This window comes from Hydra vulgaris, chromosome 12 (assembly GCF_038396675.1).
Source record: "Hydra vulgaris chromosome 12, alternate assembly HydraT2T_AEP".
NCBI lineage: Eukaryota > Metazoa > Cnidaria > Hydrozoa > Anthoathecata > Hydridae > Hydra > Hydra vulgaris.
The window spans coordinates 27051493-27073250 of NC_088931.1; the positions used below are offsets into that span (position 1 = coordinate 27051493).

General features: G+C 27.0%; 2 protein-coding genes across 2 annotated transcripts in view; one reads left to right on the plus strand and one right to left on the minus strand.

Annotated features, from left to right (window-relative positions):
- Positions 1–1045: 1045 nt before the first annotated feature.
- On the minus strand, positions 1046–3373 carry LOC136087706 (uncharacterized). The gene is made up of 3 exons (XM_065811136.1): positions 2886–3373; positions 2221–2757; positions 1046–1962 (listed from the first exon to the last, which is right to left on the minus strand). The coding sequence occupies exons 2-3, from the start codon at positions 2363–2365 to the stop codon at positions 1319–1321; spliced, it is 789 nt and encodes a 262-aa protein (XP_065667208.1). The 5' UTR covers positions 2366–2757; positions 2886–3373; the 3' UTR covers positions 1046–1318.
- Positions 3374–5895: 2522 nt separating this feature from the next.
- Positions 5896–21758, plus strand: part of LOC100210123 (calnexin) — a 36335-nt gene continuing 20472 nt past the window's right edge. Inside the window, exons 1-4 of the mRNA XM_065812755.1 lie at positions 5896–6260; positions 16347–16429; positions 16500–16558; positions 17853–17917. Of these exons, the coding sequence (XP_065668827.1) occupies positions 6177–6260; positions 16347–16429; positions 16500–16558; positions 17853–17917 (291 nt within the window). The 5' untranslated portion in view covers positions 5896–6176. The remainder of the gene's footprint in view (positions 6261–16346; positions 16430–16499; positions 16559–17852; positions 17918–21758) is intronic.

Sequence of the window (21758 nt, forward strand, 5' to 3'; positions counted from 1 at the left end):
TCGTCTAACCAAATTTTGTTTCTTTTTTCAAAAACTGCTCTCGTTCTATTCAATTTTTTCCACTTTTTTTGGTTTGATAAATGAATTTCAAAATAATTGACAAACTATCACTAAATTCTTCGAAATTGCTTTCGGAAAAAACACTTAAAATTTACGCATGTATATCATCATTTTGCAGCAAATTATTTTCCATTATGTAATTCATAAGATATCTTCTATCCATTTTCAAATGACCGTCTATCAATTTAATAATTTTTAGTTATTTTGTTGTAAAGTTCAGGTATATGCACCGCAAAAACTATTGCACCCCAAAAACCACACAGTTACTTATTGGAATGTAGCTAGTCCGATTTACACTTAAAAAGTATAAGGGTTTGATTTTTTTTCATTAAAATGTTCAAGCTAGTGAAAAATAAATCAGCTTTTTATTTTTATAGCTTTAAGCGATTATTTTGAGCTTTTTCTAAAAATTTCTCTGGTTTTTTAAATCAAATATTTCAGTAAAAACACCATAAAACAGGTAAATGTCAGATTAAGTCTGCAAAGTTGACTTTTTTATTAGCCCTTAAGTGCCCTTTTCAATAATAATCATAAAGTTAAATTATTTTGCAGTATTATTTTTTACATTTTTGAGCCAAGTTTAACCTAATAGTGATGTGGTTTTTGGGGTGCATTTAGAAAATAAACTTAAAAGTCAAAAACCACAACAAAAATGTTTAATAATAACTTGAAATCATAATAACTTAAAATCATATATTACATTTGAAAAGAATGTTTTAGTTATACATAAGTTCTTTATAAAAAAACTATTCATCCCTCTCTGATGTATTACTATTTTAATTGAATAAACTTTTCCTTGGATTTGTCCCTGTTTTTTGCAAAGCTGCAGCAGGAAAAATCATTGCAGGTTTGTTGCCCTCAACACGACACGCTAACTTGCTGTACTGAGATTTTAAAATATCGTGGCATTTTGGACATTCCCTAAACATTGCTACTTTACAAATGTTTTCAGTACATACACGTATCTTTTTATATTTAATAAAGATTTTCTTTACTTCTTCTTTTTTTTCTGCATTTTGCAATTGTTTTGAACCTTTTGTTCTTTCTTTTCATTAATGCTTGTAACTAAACTCAAAATGTCTTTAGCTTTCATGGACCCATGAACTTGAGTTATTCGTGTTGAATTGGTAGATAGATTTGGTTTCACTTTTCTAATAGTTATAAATCCTGGTATCTCCTCAAGTTTGATGCTCATTTCATGCAGCTCGTTAATCAAAGATTGAGCACTTTCAAATTTTTCTTTCCAATACAATGCTGATCATCTTCTTCTATCAGGAGAGACAACAAATGATGAATCAGGGGAAGTCAATGTTGATTGCATGGATGAAACTGATGCCTCTTCAGGAGTCTCTATGCAATTATCTGCTCTATCAAACTTGTCCTGCTGCATGAATTCAATGCTCAAGGCTTCATTGGTTACACCAACTCGCTTTGCAACTTTTAGGAGAGTGGGTTTTGTTGCCCATTTATCCCATATACTTGCTAGAACAAGCATGAATGCTTCTTTGTTTAGAGAATATGCCTCAGTAAACATTTCATCTTTATCTTTTCGATATTCATGATGAATATTTTTATTTAACTGGTCTAAAAGTTGTGTAACCCCTGTTGTATCTGGTGGGGTAAGAAACATCCATATGTCTCTTGATTGAAGGAATGACATAACATGATAATCAAATCTCGAACTATGTCCATCTGATAATAGGACCACTGGTCTTTTAATATTTTTCTCTTTTAAATACTCATCAAATTCCTTAAAAGCGGCCAAAAGTGTATGGCTATTTGATACGCCGTGGTCTGAAGTGGTTACTAGTAGATGTTTTATTTTAGCTGTTGCTTCATTAGGTGCCATCAGGCTTGTTATACCGACATTGCCAAATATTACTTGACACATACAGACCTCTCCTGAAATTGTAAGTTGTAACTTTTTTAGTAATATGATCTCAGTTCAAGTTAGTTTAAAAAGTTACTAAACAGCACAGTTTTATTACTTTACGTTTAATGTAGTTATGTATAGTGAGACTAAATTAAACCAGTAAGTCTTGATAATAATAGATTTGTTAAAAAATATAGTTTAAATAAGAAAATTAGTTTTACATCTGAAAATATTGGTCTAAATTCAATCATTTTAAGAAAATATCAAATACTAAAATAAAAACAAACCTGAGAATGGCACGAAGGGATGGATGGTAACACATTCTCTGTTTTCTTTCTGCATTTTTTTTGGATTGATCTCCTTTCGCTGCATAGACCAAACCAGAAGAAGTTCCATTAACACCATAATGAATGAATTGTGGAGTTTCATCATTATTAACAACTCTTGTGGTGTCAATATTTCCTTTCCAAATACCTTCCTCGATGTGCTCGACTTCTGTCATAATTCCAGCAGCAATAAGTTCCTCTGCAAGCGCATCTACAATATAATTGGTTAAATTGGCTCTACTTATTTGCAATAATAAGACTTTAAAAAGAAAGAAAGGAATTAAAGAGGAAACACATATTTTTAACACAACTGATTAGATAATGAATTATTCTCTAGAAACATGACATCATCAGTTTTCAATAACAAAAAAACCTATGTGACTGCGAGCCATTTTTTTTGTACAATTTAAAGCTCTGTTGATTGACACTTGTCCTTGACGTTTGACAGTTAAACTGTTATGTTTTGCATGAAATCTTAGCCAAAATGAACGACCAAATCTAAAAAAATAAATATGCAAACATAGATCAAATTTTTTTTATAAAGTGTTTTTTATAGTTTGTGAAAAATACAATTTAGCTTAACAAGTACTAAAGATTCTGAAAATAAAAGCAAGTTTTAGAAATACCGTTGATTCTTTAATGTCAATTTAGCTGCAGATGACAATGGATGATATTTTCGTCCTCCTTTTAATCTCTTGTTTGCGTAATCTCTTATTTTCAATGTATCTAACATTAATTAGTCAGTTGTGCTTTACTGACACCTTGCAAAGATCTATTTTTATTTTTCACAAATTGTACAATTGAATTCTCTTCATCTTCTAATAATATAGAGCAGTATTGACGTTCTTTTCCTGTTTCTATTTTACCATCCAAACGTCGATTTATTGTCTCTCGACCTTTAATCAATGGGAAAAACCTTGATTTCAGGGCACAATGCCCTCTTACATTGTTATCTTTGCACCATGCTACAGCTTCTGCCAACTGTTTATTTTTTGCATTTGTGTGTTTTCTTTCAACAACTGCTTCTGATTTACTACTTGGGTTTATTGACCTTGTTCCAAAACGTAAAGTAAACTTTGTTGCCATTTTAAAAAGATTTTTATTTTTTATTTCTGTATAGCAAATAAAATATATATACATATATATATATATATATATATATATATATATATATATATATATATATATATATATATATATATATATATATATATATATATATATATATATATATATATATATATATATATATATATATATATGTATATAAGTTGCTTTGACAGTAATTTAAAGCAAATACAAGTAAATCTAATAAAAAAGCTAATGTGGTATAGTTATATATGTATTACAAGAATAAATAATAGTTATATGCAATTTTAAGAATAATTATTGGATAGTAAAGAAAAACTAATGTGGTTTTTGGGGTGCGTAAGATGTGGGTTTTGTAGTGAATAACATGCTAAATAAAAAAGTAAGTTTGCAATCGCATATAAAATCAACTCAGAATATAATATAACTACCGCAAAACAAATCCTGAAGCTTAAACTTGTTTGGAACTGGTTTTATTTGCATTTTTGTTGATGTGGTTTTTGAGGTGCACATTGAAAAAACAATGACTTTTTGACATGGTAAAAAATAGTAACCAATTATAAATAATTTCCAACAGCCCTCTAGAAGGAGTTATTTATAGTAGTTGTAATTGTAAAATATTTTGTTGTAGTTGTAAAAATATTTAGAAAATTTGTGAATAAATTGTCCATAAGAAAATACGAGTATGCCATCATTCTTGCGGTTTTTGCGGTGCGCCTACCTGTAAATTAAAATATTTTGTAATAAGCTAGTTAAAGCTTTTTATAGTTTTTTTACGAGTCGTAACTAAGTAACTGCCTTTCCTTTATTTCTTATTGGTTGTTGTCGCGTTTTTTATCGAATACGTATAGTTTTATTGTTTTCGGAAATTTTAAATAAGTTATAAATAAATAATATTGGTAACGTCTCATATTTGTACAAGGTACAAGTTCATAATTTCGTATTTTATTTAGTTTTTATTACTTTAAAATGATAGCATAAAAATGACAAATAATGGTTTCAATGCGATCTAAATGTTTATTGAGCGAATACTATGCAGAAACTAGAAATCAAAACAATAAAAATTTTTTTTTTTTAAACTTAAGTCTATAAAGAAAATTATTATGAATTCAAACCGCAGTTTTTTTGCTTTAATTCCTCTTAAATTTATTATTATTGATAAAAAACGCAATAACGAGAAACGTGTACGTAGTTTTTTGAATTTAAAAGTGTATTCGTTTAGGCAGCTATAGGCAGCCAGTTTTTGAACCACGAGATCAGTACCATAGTGGTGTTTAATGATATATAACTTTAAGTGATTGATACAGGTTGATCCGTTGGTATATATATCTACTTAGATAAATATATTTTTGAAAACAATTTGAAAGATTTGAATTAAATAAATCATTTGAAATTATTACATTTTCTTTTGTTTGCTTTTTTGTTTATGTTTTTGATGATATTTATTAACCAGCCCTAAAGACTTATTTATATTGCGCTATTTTTAATAAAAAATAACGCAATTTTTGAGGATTGATAACTTTCATGATACTTCACTTTTGTCTTATTTTATTTTTTAAATTATTTGCTGGAAGATTGTTAGCAATAGTTTATTTTATTGTTAAAGTTGTGTATGTATTTACACTGTTCTATTTACCACTTGTTTCGTATGTAAATTTTTAAAACGTATTAAGAACCTAAACTCTTTTTCGAAAAAGAATTTAAATATAATTTTAAATCACTTAAAATCATTTCACTTTCAAACAAAAGAATATATTTTTAATTTTGCCGACTCATTACTACAATGTTTTTTATTTAAATTTATATTACCTTTGAATATTATATCCTGAGTATTATGTCTTCTTTATTTATTGGTGATTATTTGTATTTGATTTAAAATTTAAGAGTTCTGTCACACGATTTATTATTAAGTATATGCGAACTTTATTATCATCTATGACAAGATGAGGACGGTGCTATGCGTTCTATATCTTCTTTGAGATCTTGTCTTTTTATTATTTATATATTTGAATTAAATTTTATTTTATGTGCGATGCAAACGAAATCTATAAATAAACAGAAAAATAAAATAAAAGTAATAATGAAAAATAATAATAAATACAAAAAAACAATAAGGGATCGTCCATAAATTACGTAACGCAAACTTTCACAATAAACAAAACAATAAAGATCAATTTTTAAAAAAAGTTTGTTACACTGTCATGACAGTGTTGTAAAATTGTTATGACTTTTTATTGTTATGACCTTTTTATGATACAATTTCCATATATCCTCAACTTCATTCTGCTATGTCTTACTCTGTCCAGTAATTAGAAAAACAATTTTCGTTTATGAAAAGTACGTAGTTTTTGATTGATAGTGATAATTGTCTATTTCAAAAAATAAAAAAATTTCCTTACTGAAACTAGCCATTACGACTCTTCTCGCGGACATCGCCGCTTTGATTAAATAGCAAATAAGAGCCGTGGCACAGTGAATAGAGTTCTTCCTCAAAACAAAGAGGTCTGAGATAAGCAACATTTGTAAGGAAGGAAGTGAGAACTTTCTAATTAAATACTTTTCCGTGGTGTTCTGAGAAGACCGTAAAGGTCTTTAATAACCAGGAAAAAAATAAATACATAAATCTTATGATAAAATGAAAATTCCTCAGCACACTATTTTCGTTATAGAAATAAAAACCAGGTTAATTAAGTTAATTTAAAAGTCGCCTGGTAACTGCTCACAAAATTCGGCCATTTTGAACTATTGAAGAGCGAGTTCTCGAAAGCAATACCATAATTGCAAAGAGGCAATACAATTGTCATATAAATTGTATTGATTCGTTCAATATGCTCAGTTTAGCAACATTGTTATTTTTTTTTTCATCAATATCTTTGACATTTTGTGAAGAAGAAAATGTATCGGAAAAACAGGTATAAATATAATTTCTAAACTATGGAATAACTGTTACAGTCGCTTTACAGATTTAGATTTTGCAACAAACTTTACAGTGACTGTAAAGTTTGTTGCAAAATCTATTGATTGTTAACTCTAAAATGTCAGTTTTCTTTTGATGTTGTAAGTCTTCATTACATCTGTTTAATAATCCATACAAATTTTGTTAACCGCTTTTACATTTCATCAGCGTTTTTTCTACATGCTAACAGATGTTTAATTTTTTTTATTTTTTTTTGGCTAAATATTTGTCATGCTAATAAATAGTTATGTGTGTTAATATATTGAATTGTTCAAATATACGCATGTTATGTATCTTCGGGAATAGTTTCTGAGTAGTATTGCAAAGGTAAATTTTATCAAAATCAAATAATTCTATAAACATTAACATTTAGGTGAAAAAATTTGAGTATGAAAACCTTTTGTGAAAACTATGACCAGCTTTATATAATGAGTAACAAGAGTTGCATATTATTTATATAATAATGCAACTCTTGTTACATTATTATTAGAAACAATAATGTAACTCTTACAAAAGACTGGGAGGTTTCAAACATTTATCTATTGATGCGCATATCTATTGATAACAGCTGAAGTGTTCATTTGTTTGTGCTATTTAGCATAAACACTTGCTTTGCTACACTGAATAGGTATGTGGATTGGATTGAAAATTTTAAATTTATAAAACACTAGTTAGCTATAAGAGCTTTAATACAGTATTTTAATGGTGAAAAAAATTATAAAAATCAAGCAATTCTACAAAAAGTTATGAGGTTTTAAGTACCAAATTTTTTATATATATTTTATATATAGAATTGTTGAAGAAATTGTGGTCAAAATTTAGTTTTTATTTATCTAAATTGTTATAACTTTGTCAATACTTATCTAAATACATATAACTTTAAAATTTAGATGTCAAAATATAGGTGTAACATTGGACATATACTTCAGAATATAGGTATCAAAAGATAGGTGTAACATTAGGCTACAAATTTATATTAGTTTCTAATCACTGGGTGTATCTTAGGGGATAGAGGGGGTGCCAAACCACCACCTTAATAGTGGAAAAATTGATATTTCTTTCATAAAAGAATGTTTTTTTTACAAAATTTGTAATTTTTTTATACAAAAAGTTTTCAAATTTTGATTCCAGACCACAAACAAATACAAGAAATTTATCTTGAAGTTGCAGGTGGATGTGGCGGTAATAGTTTAACATACCCTAGAGTCAAAAATGTTTAATCCGTATAAATAAATTCATCTTTTTAAAGTGTAATTAACATAGAATTTACAATAAAAATTATGTTTTACAAGATTTTACATGTCTTGGCGCATTATACATCAACTTACATATATATATATATATATATATATATATATATATATATATATATATATATATATATATATATATATATATATATATATATATACAGCGGTGGCCAAGAATTAAAGACCACTCATTTTTTTTCAAAATTTATTTTTAACCTTAGTATAATTTTATTTTGGAAAAAGGTATCAAAAAAAAAAACTTTTTTAGAAAGAATTTTTATTGTATTTTATATTTATTATAAAAGAATTTACAATTTTTTTACAAATTAATGTTAAAAAATTAAAAAACTGACTATTAAAAAATATAAATGGGGAAAAAAATTGGACAAAAATAATTTAGAAACGCGTTGTTCCTCCATTTGTTTTCAAGCACTCTTGTAATTGTTCTGGCATTGAATTCATTAAAGTTTTGATTACTTCATCAGGCACATTTTTCAAATGATGAGAGATAGAAGATTTCAAATCTTCCAAATTGTAAAGTTGTTTTTTACCAAGCTCGTGATCAAGCCACGACCATAAATTTTCTATTGGATTCAAGTCTGGACTATTGGCAGGCCATGGAAGTACTTGAATTTTATTAGAATTGAATCAATCGCTAACAACATGCGCTTTATGACACGGCGCATTATCTTGCTGGAAAATAAATCCATCTTGCAACTGCCATAAATCAATGCTAGGAATAAGCGAGTTTTCCAAAATTTCGATGTACCTTTCTATGTTGAGTCTATTATCAAATAAATGAAAAACGCCAACTCCACAGGCACTCATACAGGCCCAAATGCCTATTGAACCACTGTCTTGTTTTGTTCGTTTCAAAATGCATGATTCATCGAACCGTTCGCTTGGAAGTCTACGCAACATTACGCGACCTTTTCTGTTGTTTACCTCAACGTTCATTTCATCACTAAAGACCACACGGCTCCACTGATCTGTTGACCAATTTTTATGTAGTTTGCACCACTCTTTCCTGAAAAATTTTTGTTTTTTATTTAAACGTGGTTTTTTTACAGCAGCATGCCATAAATAATTTAAATTGTGGAGGACCCTTCGCACAGCTCTAGGGCTTGCTTTCAGACCATTTGACAGTGTCCATTTTGTAGACAAGTCTGTAGATGATGCTTGTCTGTTTTCTTTCATTAATCTCACTAACGAGCGAACATCACTGTCATTTGAAATTTTATTGCGTCCAGTCCTATGACGATCATTAATTGACTGGGTCTCTTTGTATCGTTGAATTATGTTATTAATGCAAGAGTGAGACCTTCCGAGTTTTTCTGCTATTTGTCTGATGCTATAGTCTTCTTCTTTTAATACAAGAACCGCGTATCTGTCTTTTTCTTCGATCTTTGCACGCGATCTTTGCACGCGATCTTTGCACTTCGATTTTCGCAGTATTTTTATATCCTTATTGCAATTCAAAAATTAATGTTTATTTGATATCGAAACTCGAGTTTCGACATTTTATTTTATAGCCAACATAATAAGCAATTAAGACAGTTAAAAAAAATAATGGATTATTATTTTTAATAAGTGCAAATTAAAGATTTGAAAGTGGTCGTTAAATTTTGTCCAATTCATTTAAAGAAGATTTATAAGTACTCATCAGTTTTTTAATAAGTTAAACGCTATTTAATTAGAATTAGATTAAAAAAATTATACCACTTTAATCCGTATGTTTTAATTAACAAAAAAAATTTAATATGTCAATTAGAATCTTCTTAATTTTAATTTAAAGATTAAGAAACCAACTAAAAAATGAGTGGTCTTTAATTTTTGGCCACCGCTGTATATAAATATATATATATATATATATATATATATATATATATATATATATATATATATATATATATATATATATATATATATTGTATTATAAAAATAAGTTTGTAGAAATCCACCCCACAACCACTGTTAATGAATTCTGAAAAAAAAAATTAGGTACTAAAAGTGCTATTCTTTTTATGGTATTTGCTACATTTTTTTAAAAATGAAATTTGGTATGTACATAGAAAAAACTAGCTGGATAGTTTTGCGAACTATCTGAGCATATCTTCAACGATAATTCGCTGTGGGAACAACAACCTAATTTTCAATATCAATAAACTCAATACAAAATTTACCAACCACACATAAGTTTTATATAAAATTGAAGCTTAACTTCTTTTTTTCAAAAATAATCTAACTTTATATATGTTTCTATAAGGAAACACCTTTAAAAAATGTTTATCAAATGCTACCTAAAAAAAAAAGTTCAAAAGTTTTTAAAAAACATGGCACAGAATTTTAGCACAAAATTCAGTTCCGTAAAACGCGATTTTCACCTACACTAAATAAAAGGAGCTAGTTTAATGAAAAAAATTTGTCATGACTCTAAACCTGAACATCAAATGTTTTACAACCACACTATTCATCTATGTGTGATTGATGTGCTTTTAACAAAAAACTTGATGCACATGGTTCTGATAATAACCCTGTTGATGGTGATATAAAAGTTGTAGATTAAGATCAAGGTTACAGTGATGATGAAGATGGGACTGAAGTTGGTGATAATATTCAAACTGATCATGTAGTTAGTGAAGATTCTATTCCATTTATTGAAACTTGAATATCAAGAAACTCTGTGGCAAAAATAAGAAAATTGGTTAAAATATTTTGTAGATCGCCTGTGAGCAAAGATTAACTTCAATTAAATATAATTAAGAAGTTATAAAAATAAAAGGCTTTGATTTGTGAAGGACAAGATGGAGCAGTACTATTGATTTGCTTGAACGTTTTTGGAGGTGCAAACAGAAATAAAAGTAGCTCTGATTAGTATGAATATTGATTTTCCTTTAACTAAAAATGAGCAAACTTTGAATGAAAAAAGATAATTCAACTTTGTGTTTAGAACCTCTAAAATCAGCCATTAATACTCTTTCAAAAGATGATCTTTTGTATTCTGAAATTGTGAATAAAATTACAAGAAAAAAACTTCACGAAGCTAATACACCAATAAGTAAACTTATCAAACAGATATTTGAATATAGAATAATTGTAAGAAGAAACATTCATTTAGTTCATCTTATGAAGTACTTGTCTAATCCGAATGTTTTAAATAAAGATGACCACTTTGACAACAGATTAAAAAAAGGACGGTTATTAATCTTTGCTACTAATCTCATTCAGCAATTATTTCAGTCATCTGACAATAGTTCTGATAATGACAAGGAAGTAAATACTGATAGTATAACTGATAACGTAAAATTTATTAAAAATAAATTGAATTCAAAAGGAATGGCTGTTTTTAAAGCTAGCAAATCTAAGCCCAAATATTTAGATTTACTTTTCAAAGCTCTTTAAACAATCCCTCCTACATTCGTAGAAGCTGAGAGAGCTTTTTCTAGTCTTAGACTTTTTGCTACTAAAATAAGAAGTTCTTTAATTGATCAAACTTTAGATGCACTAAATTTTTTAAAGTAAACTATGAAAGTATGCATTGATATTATTTACTTTTGTTCTAATTAATGATGATAAACAAATAAATACTTTTACACATACTTTGTATTACTTTTGTGTGTTTTAACAAAACTAAAATAAAGTTCAAAACAGTTCAAACATTTTTTCTGTAATAGTTCAAACATGTTCCAACTATTATGGAACATGTTCGAACATGGAAGCCCTAATTGTGAAGTTGTGCTGCTAATATCTTCACTTTAAGTTAATAAGTTAAGTTCAAAAGGAACACCCGCTTGGTGTTGCAGATCACCAAGGTTTATAACAGCATTTACGCAGCAGACTGTTTCTCTTATTTTATTAGTCCTTAAGCAAAAGTAAACAATAGAATCAAATACTGGATCATTGAAATTACTACCAAAAAAGTCTGTTCGATTAAATAAGGTAAGAGCATTCTTGCTGCTCTCAAGAAGAATGTTGTGAGCATCTGGATGTCAGACAAGTAGTCAAGTCCTTGACTTTGTGTAACATAGAAATTGGTCATCAAGGACCAGTCAATAATTTTTCCATTATACACATTGTGCACAGTTCACATATACCTGAAAATGAATGTAAAAATGTGAAAATATAATATACTATATAAAACATTCAAAACTATTTAATTTCCAATAATGTATAAAATCTTCTCAGCGATGTGAAGTCTTGGAACGAACTATTTCTTAGGCATCCACATAAAAATTCACCAGAATGCAAGAAAGTCCTCAGAATGTAATGGTGAATTAAGATTTCACATGAATGAAAAAGAATGTGAAGTCAGTTTCTTCTGTAGTATGGCGGTAGTCTTTTGGGAAGTTTATTGTTATCTAAAAAAATAATATAGCCTTTTAGGTTTTTGGATATGAAAACACAATAAATAAACATATGTACCATGTATAGAAGTCTTTTGTAAAATTGAATTGTTTTTCTGATTTAAATCTTGTACATTAAGGATTAAGATAATAACTTAAATTAATAACTTCAAATATCAACAAAATATCAACAAAATTAAAGAGGAATAAAGTAAAAATGATAAAAACAGCTATTGGATTATTAACATTGGAAATTGGTATTACCCACACTGGTAAAAACCGCTGTTTTGTTCTTACTTAAAGCTCTAGATTTAAAAAAAAAAAATTTCAGTAAACCTAATTTTTTTCTTATTACATTATATATAACTCTAGACCTACTATAGTAAAATGTTGACATTAAATTTTTTAATGTCACATTTCACCCTTAATGGGTATCCAAAATATTACCTGTTTGGTAATATTTTGGATAAATATACAAAATTAACAATTTTAGGAAGTAAAAGATGTTTTTTAAAATTCTATATCTGGTAGGTTTCCTAAATTATTCAAATTTGCAAAAAAGTATATATTGTAATAAAAAATGTGTGTGTGTGTGTGTATATATATATATATATATATATATATATATATATATATATATATATATATATATATATATATATATATATATATATATATATATATATATATATATATATATACACACACATTTATATATACACACACATTTATACATACATACATACATATATACACACACATAGGCTCGATTACTGACCACGGAAATAATATTTAGTTGTGAAAAACTGGCCAGATTTTTCAGTTGTTTTCAGAACATTTAAGTTTATGTATGTCCGTAAAACAAGAAATTTGTTTCACGGACATACATTGAAACATACATAAACTTGAATGTTCTCAAAACTTCTGAACACATGGAAACATACATAATCTTCTGAATACGTGGGAACATACATAAACTTGAATGTTCTCAAAACATCTTGGTGTGGAAGAATTAAAAAAATATTTGCGAACACAATGAAAATATAAAAAAAATATTGCGAACTATTGGTTCAAAAATACGTTGGCTAAGCAAAATAAAGTTCTTGAGTATTCTGTTCAAATGTTTTAAAAATTGTATTATTCAAGATTTGTTTTTGAGTTTTGAGATTTCTAGCATGAATTGTTTTATAAATATATTATCAAACAAACTATTACTTTAATACTATGGTTTACGGCTTTGCAGATGTGGCTTATTCTCGGAGCCACATCTGCAAAGCCGTAAATCTTTCAAACTATTATTATTTATTTACAAAAATAAATCTTTTAAATATATATATTTTTAAATAGTCAAAATTTTGAAAGTTTATTATACATTATAGATTTTATTAGTATATTCTTTTTTTTATTTAAAAAGTATGTATTTTTATGTAAATGTAATTTTGCGTATCTGTTTTTTATTCTAATGTAATCTTTTAAAGCAATTATACGATATATTTTGTAAACAAAAAAACTTTTAACAATAATTGCATTGTCAATGAAATTATTAATAATCATCAAAGTTAAAACTATTTATGAAATAAACATACAAGAAGTTCAAGCACTGTGCCTGAGGTCATGACAGAACACAAATATATATATATCTCGAGTACTTAATAGAAGTGGGTGGGGCGGATGTTTATTAATTAAATTTTAGAAAATTTTCCCAGCCATCCTAAGCTCATTAAGCTCCCCTCCCTTCCCTCCCATTTATTAATTTTTACTTGTTATCAACAAAAAAATTATTCCTATAAATATATTATAAACTATAAAAAAATTTAAGTGAAAATCGACCTTAAGAATTAAAAAGCATACTAGTAACTAATAAATATTGAAACTTTCAGTGTATAATCAGATCTACTTATATACTTTTATATTTTTTTCTGTTTTAAATACTAATTAAAATCAAAAAGCCCACTCACTAAACATCATCAGTGGTACTGTGAAGCAGTTCCGCTTCCTCTTCATAAAGTATTTTTTAACTTTTTAGTTGATTTTTATCTAGTTAATTTGATTTCTACAGTAACTCAATGATTTAATTATTTCATTTGTTCCTCTTACAAAGAAGAATTTTTTCAAATATGTTAAACTTTTCAAGCTATGCGAAGCATAAAATAGTGATTAAAAAAATTAACTTTTTTTATTTATAAAATAATTTAGCTTAAATAAAACTAAAACTAGCTTTAGTTTTATTAGAATCGGAGAAACAAGTTGCGCGCGGTACTACCAGGGGCGTGGTGGGAATTAAACTCGGAACCTCTCACTTATGAAGCGAGCGCTCTACCACTACATCACTACCGCATAATTGTATGCATTATTGTTCCACATAATGTAATTGTCCCTCATCGGTTCAATTAATCTTTTTTGCGTTTTTTTGTTTGTTTTTTAAAATGTTCTCAAAACGACTGAAAAATCTGGCCAGTTTTTTGCAACTAAATACTATTTCTGTGGTCAGTAATTGAGAGCGATCACTCCCGCTTCCCGATCAAGCCTATATATACACACACACACATATAGACATATGTGTGTGTGTGTGTGTGTATATATATATATATATATATATATATATATATATATATATATATATATATATATATATATATATATATATATATATATATATATATATATATATATATATATCTGTGTCTATATATAGGTGTGTGTTTGTTTGTATATGTGTGTTTGTGTTTCTGTGTGTGTGTGTGTGTGTGTGTGTATGTATGTATAAGTATTTCATAATTAGTTCTAGAAATAAACTTAAATTTGACGTGAATTAGTTTTTAAATAGCCTTAGTCCCCTTGCTTAAAAAAAAAGCTTCTGAAACTAAGTGAACCCTTTTTTTTTTCTTCTTTTGAGGCTCTTTACCATAAATTATATTTTAATCTATAAAAAATAAATATACTGTGGAATGGCTAACTAAGCTTTTTTGATATAAATAAAACTTCTCCACAGTTATCATATAATTTATTTAATTGTTGTGATTGATCACTTTTAGCTAAACCAGGCTTAAAAATTTTAAGAGATTTGTTTTAGTTTTCTGTAATGTTTTTTTCTTATTTAAATATACTTTGTGTTTTCCTTTTCCATAATGTTGTTTTCTTATTTAAGTATGATATTATAGAAGAGCTGAAGCAACCGCTTCCCGGTGTTAACATATTTCAACTAGGGGTGTACCTGAATGGAAATTTTAAATTCCGTCCGGAGCCGGATTAAGCGGAATTGTTAATAAAATTCTGGCCGGAACAAGTATTATATTTATGTAATTTTTAAAAGTGAAAGCCTGCATCATCGCTATATAATATATATTTATAACCTATAATATATATACACACACACAACTTATTTCATTAATTTGATTCTTGTTTCATTTAAATTTAATATGTTGTTTGTATTTGTTTCTTATAGTTTTATTTATCGAAAGTTTTAACCTGCATAATATTTATATTTAAAATTATTTCTTTGTTTTCTATTTTTCCATTTAGGTTAAAATTGAAATATTTACTGTATTAGGCATCCTACATTTTTTAACTATTTAAAATTTAAGTAACATTTAAAATAAGACTATTTTTTGAGTCAGATAACATTTTTGATGAAAAGCTAGTTTGTTGCCCAAAACTGGACACAAACTCTTTTGCACCACAATATTCATAAACTTCTAGAAATCCTTACATAATTGATTACTGCAAATGAAATAACATTTTGTTTGTTTAGAAATTTATATTTTTTACTTAGGTTTACCTATAGTTCTTCATTGCCCTGTAGGATAATAATTTTTTGATTTAATTTTCAGTCTTTGTCACATGTCTTTAAAAAAAGGTATAAAAAAAATTTCGGCATGAAATATTGTAATTCCAGCCAGAACTGGAGTGATCTAAAAGTTGCAAATTCCAGTACATCCCTAATTTCAACAGTATTTTATTGTTATACTACCACTAGTTATGAAGCCTTTTCTCTTGCTAGCAGTCAAATTCAGAACAATTTTATTTATATTTAAACAAATAATTTTTTAAAGTTTCCTCCTAACAAAAGGATTAACAGTTAAAGTTTGCTAATTAAGGTTTAGTTCTTATGTTCAGTTATTAAATCTTCTTTCTGATTTCTATTTAAAACAGTGAAAGTCCCACACATTTTTCTGAACTTAAGTAATATTTTAAGAAATGCCTGTTTTTATACTACATGTTTGTAAATGTTCTTAAAAATTTTAGTAACAGAATTTTCATTAAGTTCATTTCTATTTCAATTAAAATTTGGGGTATCATAATTATTTAAAAAAAATTTTTAATTATAATACTTAAATGGTGTTTAAACAAACAATAAATTAAAGTTTTTTAAAATTTTTGATTAAAATTTGGCTGATTTTTTAAAAGGAATTCATTATTTCTCACATAATTTTTAAATATTATTTATAGGTGTTGCATTATGTGAAGCCAAGTGTTGATGGTGCTGCCCATTTTTCAGAACCATTTCATGATGAGTCTGAGTTTAGTTCAAGGTATTTGAGTTTTTTTAATTTTAAGTTGATCTAAAATGTATTTTGGTTAATTTTGCAATTTTTTATACAGATGGAAAAAATCTGAGGCAAAGAAAGATGGAGTTGATGAAGCAATAAGCAAGTATGATGGTAAGGAAAAAAAAAAAGTTATAACCTGAATAAAAGACTTGGATGATTATATTTGCTTTTAATACACTGTTAGGTTAAGCTTCCTTTGTTTGAGGAAAACTTTATTTTTTTAGTTTTAGAGTAAGAAAAAAAAAGCTATTTGTTGTCAAACTTACTTTTGTTTTCGACAGATTTTTATATTGGAAAGAAAGAAAAAAACATTTTTTTCTGAATCAGCAAAAATGTGCTTTAAACATTTTAGTAAACCAAAGAGTTGAAGTTTTTCATGAACTTTAGTATGTATGCAGGATATATAAAAATAGTATGTGAAAAACTTTAATTTTTTTTTTTTTTTTTATCCATTATGACAAGTACTCAGATTGTATGTGTGTAGGTACTAAAAAGAAATTAATTTCAAAGAAGACCATCCCCTAATTCTTTTAAATTCTTAAAAAGTTTAATGGTGTACAGACCTTTTATTGGTTGGTTGGCAAGAAGGGCGACTAAAAGTAGTAATTTAGTTAGTGTTGGTCGCCTGCCAAAATTTTTAGTTGCCTGTCGTCATTTTATTAAATAATTTTGATATAATGTCTGTACAACATTAGGTTTAGATTCTAGTTCGATAAACTAACATATACACAGATAAATAAGCCCTGAAAATTTTATTCGAAAATGATTTGTATTAGAAAACTAACAAAATAAAAAAGATATTTATAAAATGTATTTTTTTCTAATAAATCTTTTCTAGATAGCTCTTACTTTAATTAAAGTTCTGCTTCCTTATAAAATTTTATTGAGGTTTGCTAATAATTTTTACCTAAATCAACCAAAGAGTTTTGTTATGAGGAAGATTTTGTACTTGTCTTAAAAGGAAATAAATTTTAGGAAAATTAAAAAATATATCACAAGTGTTTTTCTCGGGGGTTATCTTTTTCCAGATATTTCTGGAATTCCGGATATTTTTCTCAATTTTTAGTTTTTCCAGATATCCAAAGCGTTTTTTCATACATACAAGTTTAGGTATATATTTTTGTAATATATATTTATTTTTTAAGCTTTTTCACTCATCACTCAAACAAAAATTAAAAAAAAGTTGGAAAAAAAAATTAAAACATCTTAGCTAAATGGATAATAAAGGAAACTATATTCCAGATTTTTTTCGGATATTTAACCCGAACAATTTTCCAGATTTTTAAAATATGACCTGGATGATATATGAATTCTTTGTCTTTTTTAAATTTAAAAAAATGCTTTTTTCATACGAAGTGCTTTTCAAAATGAGATGTTTTTATTTTAATATATATTTTGTTAAAAGGTATATGGGCCATTAAAGAGCCAAAGGAAAATCCTATGCTTGGTGATAATAGTCTTGTTTTAGTTGTAAGTTTTTTTTTTAATGATATGTGTATGTTTAATTTACATGCCTTTATTTGTCCATAAGCATTTAGTTTTAATTAGCTAAAATATTTTTTAAATATCTGATGGTTTGTATCATTATAATCTTTTTAAGGTGTATGCCTTATATAATCATTTATTCTATATAAAATAACTTATATAGAAATTAATTTGTTAGTTAAAGTATGTTTATACTCACTAACCACAAAAGGTGCACTAGCTCATCGGGCTTACAAAAGGCACTGTATATGAATAACGGTTTGCCATTGTTTTAGACTTTTATATATTTTTTTACCCCTGGTAAATGTTTTTAATTCGTAATGAGTGAGTTTTCACTACCTTCCCGACAAACTGGAGCTCCGAAAACTTCAGCATTTGTGTAGTCCTGATGAACATGTGTTAAAATTGTTTGACCAGAGGATCTATGGGGCCTGGGCACTGTGACCCATTTATTTTTTCTGAAAAAAATTTTGTTTAGATTTTAACAAAGTAAAGACAACTTTAAAAATATTTTCTTTAACTTTTTTTTTGGTTTGTACTTGTTCCGTTCAATTTTTTATCTTTCTTTATTCAATTATCTTTTTAACAATATTTTAAGAAAGTTCATTTTTATAAGAATTTTAATTTGCAAGTATACAGATAAAAACAGCTAAACTAAAATAATGATTTTAACAGAAACTTGCATTCTATGATTTTAAATCTTTTGAATCAAAAAAAGTTGGGTCAGGTTAACAGCATTAGTTTTTGCTATGTCTAATAACATTTGTCCAACAACATTTGTAAATATAGTAATGTTTATCTACATCTGTCCAACAACATCTGTAAAACACTGAAGTATAATAACATCTGTCTAACAATATCTGTAATTTCATTGATGTCTAATATTATCTGTGTAAAAAGTATATCATTACTACAGATGTAGTTACATCTTTTTAATTATTTAAGTATAACAACATCTGTGCAACTATATCTGGAAATTTTACAGATGTAATTACATGTTTTCAATTATATTAAGAATAACTATAGGATTTAATGAATTATTAAATTATAATGCATTATTTTACCCAGATGTAGGTACATATAGGGTTTTTTTCAGATGTAGTTGCATCCGGAAAAAATTATTGAATAATATTATATTATTTTAACCAGATGTAGTTTCATATATGGTTTTTCAGATGAAGTTACATCTAGAAAAAATATTAAATCTAGAGGAAATTCTTCCAGATGTTATTGGAGAAAAATTACCAGATGTAGTTGCATCTTCCTAAAGATATTGTTAGGGTTCATTGAATTTCCAGATGATCTTGGACTTTACAGATGTTGTTGTACAGATGCAGTAATAATCTTTTACCAAAAAGTTGATATATTTTAATGCTAAAATTTAAAAAAACATCCTGCCATAACATAATATCAATAAAAAATAAATTTTCACTTTAAAGAGATTTGATTGTTATAAAGATCCCAGAGAATATATAATTTGGAGATAAAATATCAAATTTTGTCATCTGCCATCACCATGAAAAGATTTAAAAAGTAGAATGATTCCTGGAACTAGTATCTATCATCAATTTAACCCAGAATCTATAGATACTATTAGCTTTAAAGGAACAAGTAAAGATGTTAATATAGCAGGCATTTTTTTCTTTTTATGGTATTTATAGTTCTCCTTTTCTTGTTGTCTAGAGCAGATAAATGTTAGGTTTTAATTACCAACACAATTTATATCATTGATGCACCTGTAACAACAACTAGACTTATGTATACTTTGACTTTTTTTGTATTTTGTAAATAATTAAATAAAATGGAACAAGTATAAGCCAAAAACATTTCTGAAGAAAATATTTTCAATGTTATCTTTGTTAAAATTGTAAAAAAAATAATTTTTTTTTTTAGAAAATAAGTGGGACAATTGACCCTGGTGCCCTGGCCCCATAGACCCTCTGGTTGTTTGCCCTTGAAGCAATTTTAACACACATTCATCAAGACTACACAAATGCTGAAGTTTTCAGACCTCCAGTTTGTCTGGGTGGTAGTAGTAAAAAAATCTCAAGCCTTTTTGCGCACGCCCACAAAAACCTTAGTGAAAGCTCAAAAAACTGCTTGCCAAAAAAAACCCATCAAATAGTTCAATGAAAAATCTTGAAAACGCTTTTATCTATAAGTTATTTTATTTATAATTGAAATATAACATTTATTTTGTCATTTTTATTTTAATTATTTTTAATTATTGACTGTTCTCAATATAATTATTTTATTTAAATTTTAAATATATATATACTTTTTGATGTTTTTATTTTAATTATTTGATCTAGAATTTAAATAAAATGTTCATTAGGCAGGTCTGTTTTTAGGGGTCGAAAAGACTGTAACTTTGCCACTTTATTTTCCCATTCTATGTTGATATACAAGACAATTCCAAAAAAAGTTATAAAAATATTTTAATTTTCCTGACCTCCCTGAGGATTTGAATATTTTTAAAAAAGTCATTTTTGACCAATTATTCGTTAAATTAATTGGATCAAGGACCAACAAAACTAATAAATTTTTTTTGTGTAAGCTGACTACTATTAGGTAGGTTCGTATAAAATTTGAGCTCAAAATATTTAAAATTTCTCGAGATAACACATTTTGAAATATGACCTGGTTTCTTTTAAAGACCTGGTTTTTACTATGTTTTCAATTGTATATTTATATAAATACTCTTAAATGTTCATTAAAAAACTTAATAAAATTTGCATTTAAGAAGTTTGTTAAATAAGGAATCCAAATATTGTACTTAATAAAGATAAAAAAAAAAAGTAAACTGTTAAAAATGTAAAAGACTTTGACTAAAGGTTTTACAAACATGTTTTGTAAATAACATACATTAAAAATTTTTCTTATAAAAAGTTAAACTTTTCTTACATATTATTAAGAATTTCTTTGGACCAGTTACACTTATAAAATGGAAAATTAACTGTGTTCCTTCAAAGCCAGTAAATATCTTGTAACTTTTCCTCTTTAATTGTTGAATCAATAAAGTCTTTTACCAATTTAATAGCTCTTTCACCACAGTCATTGACACAGACTAATCTCTTTATAAACCTTTGCATTTTTTTATAATCAGAAATCATCAGTCCACAAATCAGGTGGACTTTCTAACCACTTTGATAAATAAGGAACTATTTTAAATTACAGCCATGAATTTTGACGTAATCATTAAGTTCTGAATTTTCATTTATTTCTACAGGCTTAAACTTTTTGAGTTTAAAGATTTCGGGTTTATTTGATTTTAACAACTGCTGAGCAACTTTTTCTTTATCTTTATTGTCAAGACTTTTATCAAATAAAAAAAAGACAACTGTTTCTTCAGAAAGATAATAACTGTGTCTAAGATAGCTTGAAATAAAAGCTTGAGGAACATCAGCATCAAAATCTTTCATTTTTATCATCTCTTTAACCATACACAAATTATTATGAGCAGCAGAAACAATTTGACTTGGTTGAAGAAAGTTTTTCGCATGAACTGAAGCTACATATATCACAGCCTTTGAAAATACTGTTTCTTCCTCTAGGGTTAAAAACTTTATGATTGGTTGAGTAAGTTTCATTGCCAAAATGTATAAAGCGTCTGCCATAAATCTAGCTTCATGTTCAGCAGCTGGTTTGTGTATAATAAAACCAGGAACTGCCTCCCTTCCTTCCAGAAAAACAATGACATATTGACACAGATGTTTATAATCATTTCTGGGGAAAGTATGAAGTTCCAAAGCTTTTTTGCAAAAAGATAAACTTTTTTTAGCCACATCTTCTAATGGAGTTCCACTAACTTTGCACCATGGAAACT